Below are 19,889 nucleotides of genomic sequence, written 5' to 3'. Positions count from 1 at the left end.
CCAATTGTCAGAGGATGAGAAACCAGCCTGGCCTGGCTCCTTCCATGGGGGAGCAATGCCCAGCCAGGTGGGCAGTGGGCCTGGGCCCCTCTTGGGAGTTGCTGGGCGGGCTGCAATAGGCCCTGGCGGGAAGGTGGGGAGGCCTGCAGGCGCTGGCACCACTGGACCTTCACATTCACACGCAGATCACAGGGAGGTGCCTGCTGGCCCCAGAACACTGACCAGAGCCGCTGCGGCCGGCGCGTGAGCCTACCTTGTCTTCTACTCGGTTCAGGCGGGCGCCGATCGTGTTGCTGCCGCGATCCTTGCTCTTTTCTATGGGGGATAAAACACCCAAATCAGGGCTGAGTGCTGGGGTGGACCGGGGACCCCAACTGGGCTTGGGGAGCAGGATGGTGGGGCTCGGGGTGGTAGCTGAGAGTCAAAATGCCTAAACCTACTAGGACATTTTTAAAAAAGTATCCTATGACAAAAATACCAGAAGTGGTACAGTGGGCGGGCATAGCTGCAGCTGGGGACCTGGGCTCCATCCTGCTCCACCCTCTCCACCTCTGACCTCTGAGAGCCCTAGGGGGCTGCCTAAACTGGCCACACTGCCAGCTGTGCAAGCCCGTGCCATTCCACTCCCAGGGCGGCATAGGCCTGACTCCAGGCTGGGGGACATAGCCGCTCAGCTGCCCCCGTCACACCAGCCCACATTGTGAGCCGTGGATGCTGTTTGCATTTGGGAAACCCCAGGGAATGTGCCTTTTCCCTGTCATTCCCCGGAATGACTCACAGCCCCGTGTCCAGGGGACCCAAGGAATTCGGTCGAGGAGCCAGAAAACCAGCCCCCAGGCTGCAGCCAGGTGCTTCTGTCCCTCTCAACTTGAGCCCTGCAAGGCCCCCACCCATAGTCTCTTGAATTCTGGGCTGGCAGCTCACCCTGTTCAAGCCCCACCCCAGGCCCATCCCCAGGATCACCCCCTTCTGCAAAGTTGCCCTGGGTTCATGTTTCCACACCCAGAGCCTAACCTCAACGCCCTGGAATTTAAAGGGACCCAGGTAGGTTCTTATGAAACTTGAATATTCCTTTGTAAAATGTACTTTGGAGCCACTTTGCTAGGGGTGGGGTCTACCTCCCCTTACTCCCTGGCTTTCATTTCATGTCATGCACTTTGGAGGCCCAATGGCCCATTCTGACATCGCGGGGAGAGCCAGGAGGTCAGAGGTGTGGGACAGTCCACTGCAGGCTGCCGCGCCCAGAGCAACTGACACGGAAACCCACCTGAGACGGAGATGAACAGCGACGGCTTCCCAATGGACTGGTCCAGCCTGGTAGGGAAGGAGACGGACACTAGTTCACACCTGGCCCAGGCACTGCACAGATGCACTGCCGTCCACGGGACAGACAGGCTGATGTGCCCAGCAAGACAGTGCACTGCCCGCCCGCTCTGGGGACACCCCCGACCCTAAGACCTGCCAGGTCACTCCCAACCCCCCAGAGGGCCATGCTCCTGAGGGGGCTGAGCAGGGAGCTCGGAGAGGAGGAGTCGGTGGGCTGCCTCTCAGACTTCCTCCCTGGGGTTAGGAGTAGGAGGCAATTGGTCAGCCATGGGCAAGGCAGCCTGACCCCTTGCCTGTGGCCAGAACGGACACGGGTTCCCAGCCATACCCTGTAACACACAGAGCTAGTTCCCAGACGAGCCCTCTCGGAGGCACAGCCACTCTGAGCCTGCGCAGGCCCAGGAGGATGGCACTGATTCCATGGGAACACGTTGGCTCCCCACCGTCAGGGTCTCCAGCTCCAGGGCCAGCCGGGGGAGACCCATGGTCTTCCCAGGGCTGGGCCTGGCCCCTTGCTCAGGGGTGACATGGGAGGTGGGTGGGCTGGCTGCCGAGTGTTCTGAAGTTGTGGGGAGTGGGAAGCTGGTGTCGCTGCCTGAGCAGGGATGGAGGCGGGTGTTTTCCTCCCCGATGCACCTCCCCACCGCAACTCCTCCATCGTCTCAGACCCGGGCAGGGAACAAGGCAGAGCTGCCTGGTGGGCTGGCTGTGAACCGTGGCTGTGGCCAGCTGCCCTCCCTCTGCAGGGGTAGGGGTGGTTGAGAGGCGAGAACTCAGGGTCTCAGCTCCTCCCTCCTCCTGGCACCGCTCATCGTGCAGCTGGGGCTGGGCTGGGCAGGACCCGTGCACCCTCCCCACTGCCCCTTGGCCGTGCCCACCTCCTCTGCAGCTCTTTGATGCGCACCATGAGGTTGAGGTGGCCCTGTGAGTACTGCTCAATGACGTCCCGCACGTCGTACGGCTTCCGCGCTTGCTGCAGGACAGAAAGACACACATCACTTCTCCTCCCCGTGCCCCGGCCACGTGGCTCAAAGTGCAGGCAGTGGCAGTGCCTACCCGTGGGAGGCTTGTGAAAACCTGGGAGCTTGCCTATATGGTGATGGTGTAGGCCTGGTCCCAAGTATGCACAGTAGCGAAGCTTGTCCCCATCAGCTTGGCCGCGGGGCTCTGGGTGGTCCTGGGCCATCAGCTCAGCCTCTCTAGGTCCCACCTTCCTATCCACTCACCAGCAGGGGCCTGCCCACTCCTCCCGCTCACCTCGCTCCCCTGCCCCGGGCTACCAGGCCTGGTTCTCAATGACTTCAGGAAGAGCTGGCCCAGCCAAAGGGCCAAGGAGCAGCACAGTGCCAGGCACTGACCAGGACGCACAGCTCTGCATGGCTGCTACCTACCTGGGCCCCAGACTGACCTTTGGCATGCTCACTGGCTGTAGCCCCCACTGTCCTCATGGTAAGGAGCGGGTCCACCCTGCATCCTTCCTGGCAGTTTGTGCCAGGCAAGGCACAAAGGGGTGGCCCCAGATGCGGCACTTGCTGTGGGTGACGAGCATCTGCTCGGGCTCCCACAGTGGGGCTGGGGCCATGTGAGGCAGGGCAGGTGACCCCAGGGCTTCCAGGCTTGTCGCCAGCTCTGAGCCCATAAATGGGACTCAGGTGACATCTTGAAACCACAACAGAGAAAACAAAGTGTCTCATGATATCAGGAAACCCCAAGCCACATTTGTGGCCTTGCTCCCAAGGGCCTCACTCAGGTGCAGCAGCCAGGCTGAGTGGGGGTTTGATGGCCTAGGAAGGCCTTGGCCCTGCGGGCAAGCCAGCACATAGGACAACAGACTGCCTCTGTCCCGAGGGGCCACTGGATGACCAGGTGAGGCCCAGGGTAGTCATCTTTAGTGCTCAAATAGCCTCCTTAGCACTGAGCTAGTGGCTTTCCTGCCTTTTGCTGGGGAATTTGCAAGACCCAAGAGACAAGCCAAGTATCTTGGTGGGGAGGGGCGGAACAGGGCCAGCCCCAGTCAGAGGGAGGCAATTGAGGCCGAGGATGAGAAAGGAGGAGGCTCAGGTACCACTGAGGGCCCGGGCTGGGTCTGGGAACATGCCCTCCCTGCCCACCTCCTACCTCTCTTTGGGGTCCCTACTCCTGAGACCAGGGTGACCTTAATCTGAGGATGCAGTCATTTCCACCTTGGGAAGCTGCAAGTTCCCCGATGGTGAGTCCCTGAGGTCAGGGATCCAAGTACCCACTTTCAGCTCTAGACACACTTCTGACATGCCCGGGGTTCTGCCACCAATGCCAGAGGCTTGGTGGAGTTCTTACAGCCCACCCAACATTGCTTTGGACCCCAGGAATCCCAAGGCAGGGCAGAGACCTCCTCCCTACCAAAGGCTGGGCCTCAGAAGTTCAGGAGTTTCCTTTTTCACCTGACACCAGCAGGCAGGGACCTCACTGGCAACACTAGCCACTTTCTGGGCCCTGAACGGGAGATCCTGAGATCAGGAGGGCTGGGATGGGGTCTGTGTCCTCACAACACAGCTGCGCCTCATGGAAGGAAGGGCCTGCTGCTCCTGGGGCTACACTGGGCACCAGGATCTCCGGCATTGCCCAGAAACGACACACTAAGGCCTGTGATAGGGTCAGGCATGGGATTGGACTCTAGGCAGAACTTCTGGCCCGCCATGTACTCAGTTTGATAACAGTCATAAAAAACGTACTTTTGTACAGGCTAGTAATAACATCCTCAGGTCTCAGTTTCTCCTGTAATAATGGGAATGCTAAGTCCTTCTTCTCTCTTCTGTAAGATAAAATGCTGAGCCCTGTCTCTCTCTTCTGTAAAAGAGGATGCTGAGTCCTGTTTCTCCTTCCTATAAGAAGATGCTGAGTTCTCTTCTATAAAATGGGATGCTGAGTCTTGATTCTCTTTTCTGTAAGATGGGATGCTGAGCCCTGTCTCTGTCTTCTATAAGATGGGATGCTGAGCCTTGATTCTCCCTTCTGTAATATGAGATGCTGAACCTTGTCTCTCTCTTCTTTAAGATGAGATGCTGAGCCTCAATCCTCCCCTTCTATAAGGTGGGTTGCTGAGCCCTGTTAGCATCTGGTAGCATCTCCTGTACCTGGCAGCATCTCCTGTAAGATGGAAATGCTAAGCTCCCTTCAGTAAGATGGAATGCTGAGCCTTGATTCTCCTTTCTATAAGATGGGATGCTGAACCCTGATCCTCCCTTTTGGAAGATGGGATGCTGAGCCCTGTTTCTCCCTCCTGTAAGATGGAGATGCTGAGCTCCTTTCTGTAAGATGGAATGCTGAGACTTGATCTTCCTTTCTGTAAGATGGGATGATGCTGAGCCCTGATCCCCCCTTTTGGAAGATGGGATGTTTCTCCTTCCTGTAAGATGAAAATGCTGAGCTCCCTTCTGTAAGATGGGATGCTGAGCCCTGCCTCTCTCTTCTATAAGATGGGATGCTGAGCCTTGATCCTCCTTTCTGTAAGATTGGATGCTGAGCCCTGCCTCTCTCTTCTATAAGATGGGATGCTGAGCCTTGATCCTCCTTTCTGTAAGATGGGTTGCTGAGCTCTGTTTTTCCCTTCTATATAATGGAGATTCTAAGTTCCTTTCTGCAAGATGAGATGCTGAGCCCTGCCTTGCTCTGCCTTAAGGGAGAGAGTGAGGATGACAGAGGATGGGAGTTGAGAAAGGTCAGGGAATCCTAAGCCAGCACCATGCAAGAGCCAGAGTCAGAGCCGGCTGTGGTCGAGCCTCTCTTCAGCACACATTGAACATGGCGTGAGTCATGGTGGTGAGCCTCCTGCAGACCACAGAGCTCTGTGAAGCTGAGGCGTGGGGCACCTCCAGGCATGCTGGGTGAGGTGTGGGCAGGTGAAGGGAGGCAGGGCAGGGGGAAACCAAGGCCTGGGAGTCCCTGGGCCACTGTGACCAAGTGGGTGTAGGTATGTGTGTTAGCAGCCTCTGCAGACGCAAGTTCTTTCGAACAGGCCTGTTGTGGGCAAGGAACTATTATGTGCCTGCGTGTGTGCACGTCTGCAGGAGCAGGGCTGGGTGGGGCCTGTGAGCAGAGAGCTCTCCACACCTTCAGCCACAGCCTTACCTGGTATAGGGTATAGCCCAAGGAGGCACAGTGATGCCCGCGGACCATGAGGACCCACGGTCCAGGGGCATCCCAGCCCACAGAGACTTATCCTGGAGCCACTGAGATCCCTGCTAGGATATGGTTAGGGCTCATGGGGGCCTTTGTCCAGTGGTCATCCAGGGTTGGGCTGGAAAGATCATCCTGATTTCAGGAGCCTGAGATGAGCCGAGATAATGCAGGCCTGTCCAGATTGACTGACGGTGGACAGGGAGTTCAAGGCAAACTTGAAGGGCGCAGAGGCTCTGGCTCCTTGAGTCAGACACAGGAGTGGCTAGCCAGAGACTTATCGGCCATCAAGGCAGGCAGGGGGTGTCACCTGCCATGTCAGCAGCCCCTGAGGCCAGCGCGGGTAGGGGGGCGGGTGAGGTGCAAGCAAGCAGACAGGCTGGTATGGAAGACGGCAAGCATCCTGAGAGGGAGGCTGGGGGAGCCCCTGGAGCCACACACAGCTCCTCACCACCATGGGCTGCTGCTCCTCTCACCCTAGCAATAAGAGCCCCCAGCAATAAGAGCCAGCTGGTGAGGTCGGAGGGAGCCCCAGCGGCTTTGTGCAGGAGCCTCTGTGCCCTGTGAGGATCCTGCTGCTGCTAGGTTTCTGCAAGGCTCCCAGGGCCAGGGAGCAGGGGAGAAGCAGACAGTGGGGTGGGGGGTTCCCAGTCTGCTTCAGGAAGCCTTCTGGGCCATTCTCAGGGCTCTGGCCTGTGTCCTAAGACAGGAAAGGGGACCCACTCCCCCTTGCCTGGAAAGGAGTGCAGGGCTCACCGTGCTCCTCCCCAGGAACCAGCTTTTTCGCCTGTGGCTCAGCAACAGGGCCTGCTGGGGCTGGCGCTGATGATCTCTCTCTCTGTCCCTCTCCCTCTCTCTCTTTTTGTATTTGTTAATTGTTTATTTACCAAGAGAAACTATTTCTTGGCCCACATATTCATGTTTCACAGTTCAGGAACACAGGTCACTGACAAGCTTCTCGGTAATTCAACCCAAAGAAATTCTTTATATTCCAAAATCACTTTGCACTCTGAAAGATACCAGCCTTCCTCATCACCTCAAAATCTTTTATGGCATCAAAATATCTGTAGAAATCATCAGAAATCATGTGCCTTTTTTCTTGGTTCAGCCACATCAAACTTATAGAGAGCTGCAACTCCCAGGTATTCAACGAATGCTCCAACAACATGAAATTGCAGACGCTTGGCCAGGAGGCTGCACATCTGAGGTTTCATCACAAGACTGGAAGCCATGGTAGTTATCATCATGATAGGATATCCTTGATATCAACCTCAATGCCAGTGTCCTTCCTGGCTGATGGAGAAATGGATGGCTGGACGATCTCTTGGACCTGAGCTGGAAGCTGCCCACACCACCCTTGGAGCTAGGCCTGACCAGGAGCCATGAGGGTCTGCATGTTCTGCTGGGTTCCCCCAGACCTTGGGAGCAGCCCCCAGGGTGCCCATGTGGCACAGTTCTGCAAGCCTTGGTGGGCTCTGGCTCTGTCCTGCTGGGACCTGCTCTGCACCCTCAGGTCAGACACCGGCCCCACCCTGGGAGGCTCCCTGTGACCCTCTGCTGTACTGCTGGGGTGACGTCAGCTGCTTCGGCTGTCACGACCATGCTGTTCTCCAGTGAACTGACACACCCTAGCCCTTCCCATGGTCTCCTCTGCCCTCGGGGGACTGCCCTGCCCAGACCTGAATCCCAAGGGGGTTCCTGCAGCCCCTTCCCTGCCTGGGAGAGCACTGGTGCTGCCAGGAGGCCGGCCCCTCTCTTCCATTGCCCCCGAGTGAGCTCCCCGCTCTGGCAAGGCCCTCCATGCCAGCACCAGAGAGAGGAGACGGTCCCAGAATGGAGACACCCTGTCCACAGGGGCTGTCAGATCTCCCCTAGAACGTGCCAGGCAGATCTCCGGGCACTGGCCAGCAGTGGCATTTACCATGACTTTTATTTTGACTGCAAGAGGTCCCAGGCCCTGCTATGAGCTTTGACACAACTTGGTTCAGTAGAGTCATGAACCACCCCCTTCCCTGGGGGGATGCAGGCAGGAGGGCCCGCTGAGAACACCACAGTGGGAGGGCTGTGCATGCAAAACCCCCCTGGAGATGGTGGCCCGGTGGCCAGAACGAGGGCCCACACACCGCTCTCGGCAACGGCCTGGCCGAGGGCTGCTCTTGGGGCTCAGGGTGACGACGGGCCTGGCGGGTGCTGGCCCAGGGTTGCTGTGGGTGAGGCCCAGGTGAGGCACATGCATATGATCTTATACCAAACCCTTAGGCTCTCGTTCCCCTCACAGCTGGGGAAGAACTTGCCCAGGGCTGCCGGGGCTGGGGTCTGCACCCAGACCGCCATGTGAAGTCTGGAGGCTGCGGTGGCTCCAGGGCTCAGATGGGTGGGGGCTCCACCAAGGGGACTGTGGGAGGGCCTGTGTCAATCCTGGGTCTTGGCATGGAAGGTGTGGCCTGTTGTGAAAGGCATGGCTGCAGGGGGACCAGATTTGAATGCCACTGTCAGTCGGTCTGGATGGGCCCTGCATTTTCTTGGCTCATCTCAGGCTCCTGAAGTCAAGATGATCTTTCCAGTCTGACCCAATGACCACTTGACGAAGGCCCCCATGAGCCCTGACCAGACCCTAACAGGGAGCTCAGTGGCTCCAGGATAAGCCTTGGTGGGCTGGGATGCCACCGGCTGTGGGTCCTGGTGGTCGGCAGGCATTGCTGAGCCTTCCTGGGCTGTGCCTTATACCTGGTGAGGCTGTGACTGAGATGCCAGGAGCCCCCTGTTCGGGAGCCCCACCCTGGCCTGCTCCTGCTGACACACACTCATTCAAGCACATCACACGCCTTCCGCTCCAAGGGACTCGGGCAAGTCACCCCCCAGCCTTCCCTGCTTTGTGATCTATGCCTTCTCGATCACCCACCACAGAGGATACGGGGTTCCCACGCCTACACATGTATTTCCAAGTCAGGACTCAGTCCCCTCCACCACCATCTCCATCCGAGGAATGTCCCCAAGGCAGGAGAAGGGGAGACATGCCTGCCATCAATGGCACTGTCTGCGGGGCATGGACTCTGGGGGCTCTAAGGGGCTTCTGTAGGAGGCCTGGCCCTGGAGAAGTTAGGGCAGCTTATGGAAGCCCTGGAGCTCCAGCCTCACCTGGCCAAGGGGACCGCACCTCTCACAGAGCAGGGCCCAGCCTCCCTCCATTCTCCCAACTCACAGACGGTGGCGGAGCAGGAAAAGAGAGCACTGAGCCAGTAGAGGACAGGGCTGGGGGGTCTGGGGGACCTGCCTTCCCAGCTTGGTGACTCAGGCCAGGCTCCATACCATCTCTGAGTCATTCTGATGTCACCTTCCTATCTCTCACTAATGCTTCCTTGCACGACCCACCCCATGGGAGGACTGAGTGAGCCACACCTCTGCTGCCTTCTACTAGGTGAAGAACACACTGCATGTGACTCTAGTTCCAGGCCGGGCCTCCAAGGATACGTCCCCTGAGGGGCCTGCTGTCTGGGGTTCAGTGGGGTAGGCACTGTCAGGTCTCAGATAGGCCTGCCTGTGTGGCTTGGGGGCAGAGGCCTTGACAGCCTCCACTATGGGCAGGAGAGAACCCAGGAGAGGTGTGGGCAGCTGCAGCAAGCTGTGAGGGGTAGGCTGAGGGCAGGAAGGCTCAGCACAGGGCTTACCTGGAATTTCTTCTTGGCCACAAAGTACTGCATGCGTCGAATGACCTTAATGGTGGCCCGATGGTGTTCCCGCAGCCTGCAGTGGAGAGAGGAGAGGAGATTGTGAGTGGCTACCCTGTGCTGGTCATCCCCTCACTGCCCCTGCACTGCCTGAGGAGCACACAGACTGGATCCTTCCAGAAACAAGGAGGGTGTTCAACTCCATGGGATGGAGATACTTAGGCCATGTCCTAGTGTGGGCTTGAGGGGAGGCTGGGGGCAAGAGGCTTTTCAAGGTGAAATGTTGCACCTCACCTGTGAGTGGGAAGGGGACCCTTGCCTTGAGTGTCATTCAGAAGGGGATCAAGTAGGAGTCAGGGCCCTGGGTTGGCAATGGCTGTGCTGCTAACACATGGAAGCCATGGTAACTTCTTTCTATGTCTGGGCCTTCAGGCTCCTTGTCAGCAAAATGGGATAAGAGGGTACATGCTGGCGATGTCCACAGCCCCTTTCAGCTGCTGTGTCCTGTAGCCCCACAAACAGCAAGTGCTTGGGAAAGTAGGAGCTGCAGGACAAATTGACAAGGGAAAGTTGCCACCAGAGCTGCTCTGTTAAGGGGGCTGCATTGTTTTGCCTCCTAAAGTTTCTTCTAGAAATAAAGATCCTTTTAGAAACAGCATCACAAAAGGAAACAAAAGGAATGATGTGTGTGTGTGCATAGAAAAAAGACTGGAAGAAAACACAGTGCCATGGAGGCTGCAGGAGATTCCCTCCTGGCAGTGAAGTTCACACGTGCCTGACCCTCCTGATGGAAACGCTAGGGACTGCGAGACTAAGTGATGCCAACAGCAAGGAACAGCTGTGTGAGGCTTTGGAGACCAAGAAAGATGTGGAGGGTGAGGATCCCACTAGAAAGGAAATGAAATGAGCTGGGCCTGCACCCAAGCGTTTCCTCTGCAGGGCACCTGTCCATTTGTGGAGGGGAGCATTGACACCCAACAGGGCAGGGGCTCAGTGGGCTGGTGATAAAAATGTGGAGTCCAGGGCCACAGGACACCCAGGACATGAAGGAACAAGATTCTGGTCAACAGAGGACCAGGGTGCAGAAAGCCACCTTTCACACAACTTCCTCTGGAAACACTTGTGAATTCCTAAGCCACATGGGTGGATGAGATTCACAGAAACTGAGCAAAAAGCAGTTGCTGAAGGGGTAAAAGCTAAGCAGAGTACTCAGTAGACTCATGGCACTGTGGAGAGAAGCTTTGGGGTTTAGAAGCTATCTAGAAGGCAGCCCTAGAAACTAAGCAATGCCACCTTAGCATCACATTGACCCCACTTCTCCCAATCCCTTACTGGAGTAAGGTGCTTTGTGCATGGCAGAAGAAAATAAAATTATCTGTAGGGAGATAATATCCTTGAGCTTCTACAATTTTATACACAAAAGACTAAAAGGCAAGGGAAAAGACAGACCATACAGATCTAAAGGTGTGGTACTTTCAACAGCCTTAAATACTTGTAGCTCCTTCCATTAAGAGATGGAGTGTTTTCCTATTACTTGAATTTGGGGTGACCTTGTGACTTCATTGATGAAAGAGTGCTGAAGAACTTACACGGTATATAATTCATGTGCTTTTGGAATGTGACCCTACAAACAAGCTTGCTGGTTAGAGAGGCCACATGGAGAACAGAGATGCCCCAGCTAACAGCCAGCACCAACAGAACAACCTCCTAGCTGAGCCAAGTCCAACCTCCTAGCTGAGCAAAGAAAAACAAAAAATACACACACACACACACACACACACACACACGGAGTCTCACTCTATTGCCAGGCTGGAGTACAGTGGCACAACCTTGGCTCACTGCAGCCTCTGCCTCCCAGGTTCAAGCGATTTTCCTGCCTCAGCCTCCTGAGTAGCAGGTGTGCACCACCATGCCCAGCTAATTTTTGTATTTTTAGTAAAGACAGGGTTTCACCATGTTGGCCAGGATGGTCTTGATCTCTTAACCTCATGATCTGTGTGCCTTGGCCTCCCAAAATGCTGGGATTACAGGCATGAGTCACCGTGCCTGGCCCAAAGAAAATATTTTAAGCCACTAAATTTAGGTCTAGTTTGCTATGCACAACAATAGGTAACTGATACAGAAATAAGGACTAAGAAATAGGGAATGTCATATCAATATCCTAAAACATATGGCATTAATTTTGGGACAAGGAATTGGACAGAGGCTGGAAGAAGGGGCAGATCTCAAGATGTCGGACTTTGAGCATGATGCCATTTGTAATTGGGTGAGACTTTTAGGTATCGTGGGGATGGGGGTGAGGGAATTTTGCGTTGGGGAGAATGTGAAAAGTTATGGCCAGAGGGCAGACTGTGATGAATTAAAGATGGCCACAATCCATTGTAGTTCTCCCATTGCAGGCTAGAGTCGATCTCCACCATGGTGGAAATGATCATGTCTTCTGAAGCTCAACCTCAAGGACCTTGTGGTATCTACTCTTACCCTCTTAGAATTCTGTTGGCTCATGGACAAGTCTGAGCTGGCCTGCTGGAAGAGCCACGTGAAGGAGAGCTGAGAGACCCTGGCTGACAGCCCGGTGACTCCAGACATGTGAGGACAACGGAGACCACTCAGCCACCACTACATCACTATGCAAGTGCTGCCATGTTGTCAAGTCCAAGTGAGACCACCCAACTGGGATGCCCAGATTGCTGACCCATAGATTTGTGAGCTAACAGATGATTGTGCTTTGCCTCAGAATATTTAGATGAAGACTTCAAAATAACCATGATAAATAGGTTCAAGAAAACAGATGGAAAGATAGAAAACTTTACCAGAGAAATAAAATTTATAGATATATAAAAAGGAAGTTCCAGAAAAGTAAGGACCACACTGGAAATGAAGAATGCAATAGGTGAGTTTGGATAGCAGGGATGACAGAGTAGAAACGAATAGCTGTGAACTGAAAGAAAATAGCCAACTTGGAGCATGAAACGAAAATAGACTTAAAGGAAGAGATGAAACAAATGAGAAAGAAACATAAGATGGTAGATTGCATGCACTGTAAGTGGATTAATAGTCCAATTAAAAGATCAAGATTGTCATGATTAAAAGCAACTATATAAATCTACTTTAAAATATAAAGATACAAAACATGTTGGGAAAGGACAGAAAAAGATAGGTCATGGTGTAGCCAAATGAAAACTGGTAAAGGAAAACCAACAGTAGACTTTAAGTATTATTAAAGAAGAATGTGTCATAATTATAAAAGTGTCAGTTCAGCAGGACGAGATCAATTCTAAATTTGTATGCACCTAAAACCGTAACCTTAAAATATATAAAGTTAACTGGCAGAACTAAAATGTAAAAGAGAAAATGGTGGGAGATTTGAACACACCTCGTCAGTAACCAATAGAAAAGCAGTCAAAACTTTGTCAGATCAGAGACAAATTTGAACAGCCTAATTAGCAACTTGACACATACAGAACACTGCCCCCTACAACTGGAGACTACATAAGCTTCCCTAGTGCACACAGAACACATACCAAAAGAGACCATATGCAAGACTTCAGAAGCAAGTTCCAACAACTTTCAAAGAAAGCAAATCATGTTTATTATGCTCTCTGACTACAGTACAATTAAATTAGAATTCCATAAAAAGAGATAACTAGGGAATCTCCATATATTTTGGAAATTAAACAACCTAAATAACCCAGGGCTCAAAGAAAAATATATAATGAGAATCAAACAACAGTTTAAATTAAATAGTGATAAAAATGTAACGTATTAAAATTCATAGCTAAATAGGTACTGAAAGTACAGTGAAATAAGCACAGAGAGTGAACCTTGTGCCTTTAAATGCCCATCTCAGAGCAGAGGAAAGGCTGGAATCCATCTCAAGCAGTTAAAAAAATCGCAAAATTACACCCAAAGATAGTAGGAGGAAAGAGATAAAGTTAAGAGCACAGTCAAATGAGATAAAAAATGAACATTATTTAAGGAAAATCAACAAAGCCAAAATTTGGTTCTCAGAAGAGACTAATAAAACAGACACACTTTTGGGAAGATTGATCAGTTGGGGGTGGGGGGACACAAATGACGACCGTCAGGAGTTAAAGGTGGAGCACCACTATAGGCCTAGAGGTGCCGAAACATTTATTCAGAGGACGCTACAAACAAAAATACTTTTGATGATGTAGATAAAATATGCAAATTCTTTAAAAACACAATATGTAAAAGTAGACACAAAAACAAAAATAATACAAATTGCCCAATAATTATTAAATAAGTTAAATTTGGAATTTTGCTGATCTTCTGGCAAAGAAAACTCTATATCTAGATGACATCACCAGTAAATTCTTCCAAAATTAAGGAAGAAATAATGTCAATTTTATACAAGTATTTTCATAAAGCAGCATAACTTGGATATCAAAATCTGACAAGAATATTTCAAGAAAGAAAAAAAAATCACAGGTTAATCTCTCTCGTGAACATAAGTGCAAATATCCCAACCACCACCAGCGAGCTGCATGTAGTGCTGTGCCCACACACATGCTCAAATGTGGTTGAATTCACTTGTGCATGCTCAGTTTACCCTCTAAGGACCAAGCAACGTAACTCTTCACATCAACAGAATAAGAAAAAACAGAATCAACACAACAGATTGTAGAAAAGCATTTGATAAAACCTGAGACCTGTTCATAATTAAAAACACAACTGTTAGCAAACTAGGAATAGAAACTCCATTACCTAAAAAAAAAGCAAAAACTAAAACAAAAAAAAAACCCAAACCCTAAGCAGACATCATACTTAACAGTGAAATATGATACAGTTTCCTCCTGAGACAGGAAGCAAGGCAAGGATGTTACTGTTTCTATTTCACATTGTCCAGAAAGTCCCAGCTGGTATGTTAAAAAGGTAGGAAAAGGGAGATAAAAGGTAAAAGAATGGGACAGGAAAAAATAAAACATTCGTTATTTGCAAATGACATAACCATATACGTAAAAAAAATCTCTAAGAATCCGCAGATAAGCTGTTGGAATTAATACACGAATTTAGCAAGAACACTGGTTTTAAGGATGATATATAATAATTATATTTCTAGGCCTGGCAGAGTGGCTCACATCTGTAATCTCAGTGCTTTGGGAGGGTGGGGTGGGAGGATCACCTTAGCCCAGGAGTTTGAGATCAGCCTGGGCAACATAGTGAGACCCCATCTGTAGAAAAAATAAATTTAAAAAATAGCCAGGCTTGGTGGTGTGTACCTGTGGTTCTAGCTACTCAGGGGGCTGAGATGGGCAGACTGCTTGAGCCCAGGAGTTCAAGGCTGCTGTAAGTTATGGGCCTGGAATGCAGAGACCCTGTCTCTGAAATATGTATATTTCTATATGCTAGTAACAATTAGAAAATAAAAAGATATCAATTACAATAGCATCAATAACCATAAACTTGACCGTAAGCTTAAGAACAAATCTTTAAAAAAATTGTTTCTTCTTTACTGTCTTCCTTTCACAATCTTTCTTTCTTTTTTTCTTTTCTAAGATGGGGTCTTTTCTTTTCTAAGATGGTATTACAGGTGTGAGCCATCGTACCCAGCTCTAAAATAAATCTGTTTAAAGATGTGTGAGACTACTACACAGAAAAGCACTGAGCATTAGAGAGACAGAGAAAGAAGACCTAACTCGACTTGGGGATACAGTGTGTTTATGTATAAGAAGACTCAATATTTGTAAGATGTTAATTTTCTGCAAATGGAGGTGTGGATTAAATATGATTCCAATCAGTATCACGGTGCTTTTTGTTACTTATTTATTTCTTTCTTGGAAATTGACGAGGTGATTCTAACATATTCCTAACAATGTGAAGGGCCAAGAATAGCCAAGATGATCTTGAAGAGCAACAAAGTCAGAGGTCTGACACTCCCAGGGTTTCATAAGGCCACAGCGCTTGATTAAGAGCACTGGGCAGACAGACGAACGGTGGGGGTCTGACAGAATAGGGCAGTGGTTCCCCAACTTTTTTGGCACCAGGGACCAGTTTCATGAAAGACAATTTTTCCATGGACAGGGGTTGAGGTGGGAAGAGATGGTTTCAGGACGAAACTCTTCCAGTTCAGATCAGCAGGCATTAGATTCTCATAAGGAGCACCCAGCCTAGATCCTCACATGTGCCGTTCACAACAGGGTTCGTGCTCCTGTAAGAATCTAATGTCGCCACTGATCTGACAGGAGGCGGAGCTCAGGTGATCCTGCTCGCTTGCCAACCGCTCACCTCCTGCTGCACGGCCCTGTTCCTAACAGTCTATGGACGGGTACCGGCCTGTGGCCTGGGGACCCCTGGAATAGGACATCGGACACACAAACACTCCCGTGGCCACTGGTTCATAGAAAAGATGCCTTTGCCGTTGAGCTGGCAGAAGGATATTCTTTTCAATAAACGGTGTTGGAACAATGTGGATACACATGTGAAAATATATCAACCATGATCCGATCCTTACCACACACCAGTCACAAAGTTAACCAAGGTAGAGTCACAGGTCTAACTATGAGGCAATCAGGCCTGTCGAAGAAAGTGGGAGAATATTTTCACGACCTGGGATGGGCAAAGCTGTCTTTAATGGAACACAAACAGTATGAACTGTCACAGAAAACTATCTGACAAATTGGAGGCCCCAGGATCTCTGAGATGGTCTCACGAAGGCCCCCTTCCCAGGCCTGACACGCGAGAGGAACTGTTACCCAGGCCTCACGTCCTGGCCTCTTTCCATCACCCCAAACAGCCTGGGAGCAGACAGGGAACAGGGAGCCATAGGTGCCCAACTGTGAAGAGTCCCCCACTGGCTATGACTTGGGGCCTTGGGAGCCTGTGGCCATGACCGCCAAGGTCTGGAGGCAGCCCCACGTCCAGTGAGAATACTCGGGGCTTCTCAGATCCTGTTCTGCACAGAGGGCCATACCCAGTGGTGGCTTCACAGGCTGCTAGAAGCTGCTGCGGGCCTCCCCTCCTGCCAACTTCCTAGAACACAGTCGGAGCCTTCACAGGCAAACAGTCCAGCCAGGACTGCAAGCAGGCCTAGGGCTGACGGTGCCAGGCCAGGCCCCTAGCTCTGCCCAGGCCACGGTGTGGGTCAGCCACTGCTCTGGTGATAGCGCTGGCTACCTGGCTTTCCTGCTGAACACAGTCGACCCTGTGGTCTCGGAGAGAAGGGCCTGGCTTGCTCCTTTGCAGGGGGTGGTCTCTCTCTCTGTGCTGGGTGAGGCCTGGGATGGGGTCAAGCGGCCTTTCCTGGTAGTGATACGGAAGAGGGGCAGGGAAGTGCTGGGAGGAGAAGGGCGGGTCCCTGGCTAGGGTTCCACCGTTGGGCCTGCGCGCATGGACCCAGGAGAGAACAGACATTTCTGTTTTTCTGCCCAAATGTTGCATTTCCCAAGAACACCCTGGCCTGCCATGCCCCCATCCTGCGTCTATAAAAATCACGAGTCCCTAGTGGGCAGACACACAAGCGGCTGGACATCGAGAGGAACGCATCGGCAGAAGAAGACACAATGGCTGGACATTGAGGGTAGGTAGAGAAGAACACACCAACGTAAGAGGGCACCGACAGGCACCGACAGGCCGGCAGGCCATTGACCGGAGGAACGATGCAGGGTTGGGCTGGGGTGGATGCAGGAGAGCCCAGGCTGCTGAGCGGCCTGACACCAGGGGAAACCCAGCCTCCCACCCCATCTCCCTTCTGGCTTCCCCATCTGCTGAGAGCTACTTCTACTCAATAAAACCTCGCACTCATTCTCCAAGCTCACGTGTGATCTGATTCTTCCAGTACACCAAGACAGGAACCCCGGGATACAGGGATACAGAAAGACCTCTGTCCTTGTGGTAAGGCAGGGGGTCTAACTGAGCTGACTAATGCAAGCTGTCTATGGACAGCTAAACCAAAGAGCACCCTGTGACACACGCCCATGGGGCTTCAGCTGTAAACATTTGCCCCTAGATGCTGCCATGGGGTTGGAGCCCCACAACCTGCCCACCTGTATGCTCCCCTGGAGCTTTGAGTAGCAGGGCACTGAAGAAGCGAGCCACACCCCTGTTATACGTCCTGCGAGGGGGACAAGAAAACCTTTCCCATCTCAGTAGCTCTGACGCAGGAGTGAGCTGGTAAGAGACAGGGGGCAGGACGGAGGCTTTGGGCTCACTGGGCCCTGAAGGAAGTGACCCCTGGACCCTGGTTGCAGGAAGGGACCAAGGGCCCAGGGCTGGCGCCCTCCTGCCTGGGCTGGGCCACCCTCCAGGCCTGTGGCTTCCTCACCTACTGAAGGGAGGATGGGCCCTCTCCCTGCCCGCACCACCTGGCTTGGGAGAGGAGGAAGGGGCGTGCTGCCCAGCGGGGTCTTGGCCATGGGTCAGCTGCTGAGAAAAGACCCACTTCATTCATCTCCTCACTTGTTCATGCACCCACTGACCTGTATCTCACCTGTTCATTCATTAATGAACAAGTTATTGTTAATAATTTGTGGATTAATGAGAGGAGCTCCCCATCCCCCATCCGCTGGTTCATTTGTTAATGTGCTGCCTAAATTACCCATTAGCTCCTCCACGCCTGCCTGCCTGCCTGCCCCGTCCACGTACATGAAGTGCCGCTGGGCACACAGCCCAGGCTGAGTGGTCTCGGGGGCTGAGCCCACTGAAGGACCCGTTGTTTCTGGATAGGTCAAATTCAAAGCCAGCAGCCCCCAGAACTGCCCAGGCTGGGCTGGCTGGGGTGGGGGCTGCTGGGCTGCCCAAGGGGCCAGCACCACATTCAACACACGTCACTGGGGGCCATCGAGGGACACTGTGGGAAAGCAGAGACAGGAAGTTTCCCGGACTGGGCTGCCCAAGGCAGGCCGACCTTCCCACCTGTAGAACAGATTCCCAGCGGCTCAGGGACCTGGCCTCCATCCAGGCAGATCCTGAGGCCTGGGGTAGGGGCTGGCATGTGGGAGAGCTGGAGGTGACTCCAGGGGGTCCTGGGACTTGGATCCAGTACAGTTCAGGGTGGGGCTGGGCTTGGGGGCTGTCCAATGTGGAGGAGGGGCTGGCCTCACCTGTGTCCCTGAGCCTTTAGCCCCTCCCAGGACCTCTGTCCCCCTCTCCTCCAGCCAGAGAGTTAAGTCAGATGCAAGCCCCTTGTACCCACCCGGCCTGAACAAGTTCTTGGTCCCATTTGGAGCATCCTGTCACTCTGGAATAAGGAAGAATTTATCAGCTTTGCCTGGGAGTAGAGATGGAAAGAAAATAAGGAAATGAGAGCTGTCTCCCTTCCTTCCCACATGCTGGGGTGCTGCTCTTTGCAACTCCCTCCTGTGTGGTGAGTTCCCACACCTGTGTGTCCTAGGAGACACAGGCCTGTTTTCAAGGGCCCGAGCTTGGGGGGGTCCTCTAAGTTGCCACAGCGCCTTGGGGAAGGAATATCCCCTGGTGACCCCTGCTCTCTGCACACACGCAGGCTTGTGAGATGAAGAGAGGCAGATGGGTGGGGGTCTTGGCAGAGGAAACCCAGGGTGCTGGAGGACCCAGGAGACATGAAGAGGGAAAGTGAAATCACTCTATGTCACATGCCCCTAGCAGCCACCTCGCAGACATGGGGGTCTTGCAGGCCTTCCAGACTCTTCCTTGAGCACTTATGTCAGCAGACACAAGTACATCATGTGTGCAGTTTCCTGCACCTCCCAGTGTGTTGTTTTGCTTCTTTTTATTTTGCAACAATTATAGATTCCTGGGAAGTTGCAAATAAATAATAAATAAATAAATAAATAAATAAATAAATAAATAAATAAATAACAAGAGGTCCTGTATGCCCTCTACCTGAGTTCCCAACGGTCACACCTTGCATGGCCGGAGCACCAGATCAACGCCGGGAGGTCAACATTGGCACAGTGTGCCTGGTTCTGCCTTGTGTTCACACATGCAGATTCAAGTGATCACCACAGCAACGAGGAATGGAAGTCCTCCCCACCAGAAAGACCCCCTCTGCTGCTCCTGTGCAGTCACTCCCACCCTCACCGCTCCTAACCCCAGGAACCACCCTCTGATCTCCATCCCTACAGCCTGGACTTTGAGAATGTTATCTACATGGAATCACACAGCAAGCGACCTTTTGGGGGAGCCTTTTTCTCTTCAGCACAATTCCCGTAAGAACCGCTCAGGTTGTACCAATAGTGGGTTCCTTTCTACTGCTGGGTAGTGTTTCAAGGTATGGATGCACCGTTTGCCTGTTCCCCTGTTGAATGATACTTAGATGGTTCTCAGCTTTCAGCTAATTAGGAATAAAGCTTCTATAAACTTTCATTTTCAGGTTTGTGTATGAATATGAGTCTTCATTTCTTTGGGATAAATGCCCAGGAGGAGTTCAGTTGCCAGGATGTGTGGTAGTTGCATGCTGACTTTCATAAGAAACGACCACGTTATTTTCCTTGAGTGGCTGCATCATTTTACATTCCCAGCAGCAACAGATGGGCGATCCCGTTTCTCCATATCCTCACCAACATTTGGTGTCATCATTACTTTTCATTTTAGCCATTCTGATAGCTGTGTAGTGACCGCTCACTGTGGTTTTAATCTTCATTTCCCTCTTGGCTAACGAAGTTGATCATCTTTTGGTGTGCTTCTTCCCTATCTATCTGTTTTCTTTGGTGGAATGTCTCTTCATGTCTTTTGCCCATTTTCTAGTTGGACTGGCTGAGTATTTTACTGTTGAGGTATTTTTTTTTTTTTTTTTTTTTT

General features: G+C 52.1%; 1 protein-coding gene across 2 annotated transcripts in view; it reads right to left on the bottom strand.

The window, feature by feature from the left end:
* Positions 1 to 19,889, bottom strand: part of KCNQ1 (potassium voltage-gated channel subfamily Q member 1) — a 407,002-nt gene that overhangs the window by 71,400 nt on the left and 315,713 nt on the right. The window contains exons 12-15 of one of the 2 annotated variants that reach the window (XM_031936688.1): positions 9,150 to 9,225; positions 2,205 to 2,299; positions 1,268 to 1,314; positions 254 to 315 (exon numbers count right to left, since the gene is read on the bottom strand). In XM_031936688.1, the coding sequence (XP_031792548.1) occupies positions 254 to 315; positions 1,268 to 1,314; positions 2,205 to 2,299; positions 9,150 to 9,225 (280 nt within the window). The remainder of the gene's footprint in view (positions 1 to 253; positions 316 to 1,267; positions 1,315 to 2,204; positions 2,300 to 9,149; positions 9,226 to 19,889) is intronic. The other variant, XM_031936689.1, reaches the window with a different exon arrangement.

This window comes from Piliocolobus tephrosceles, chromosome 13 (assembly GCF_002776525.5).
Source record: "Piliocolobus tephrosceles isolate RC106 chromosome 13, ASM277652v3, whole genome shotgun sequence".
NCBI lineage: Eukaryota > Metazoa > Chordata > Mammalia > Primates > Cercopithecidae > Piliocolobus > Piliocolobus tephrosceles.
The sequence above is the reverse complement of the archived record's forward strand: the minus strand, read 5'-3'. Positions and strand labels throughout refer to the sequence as shown.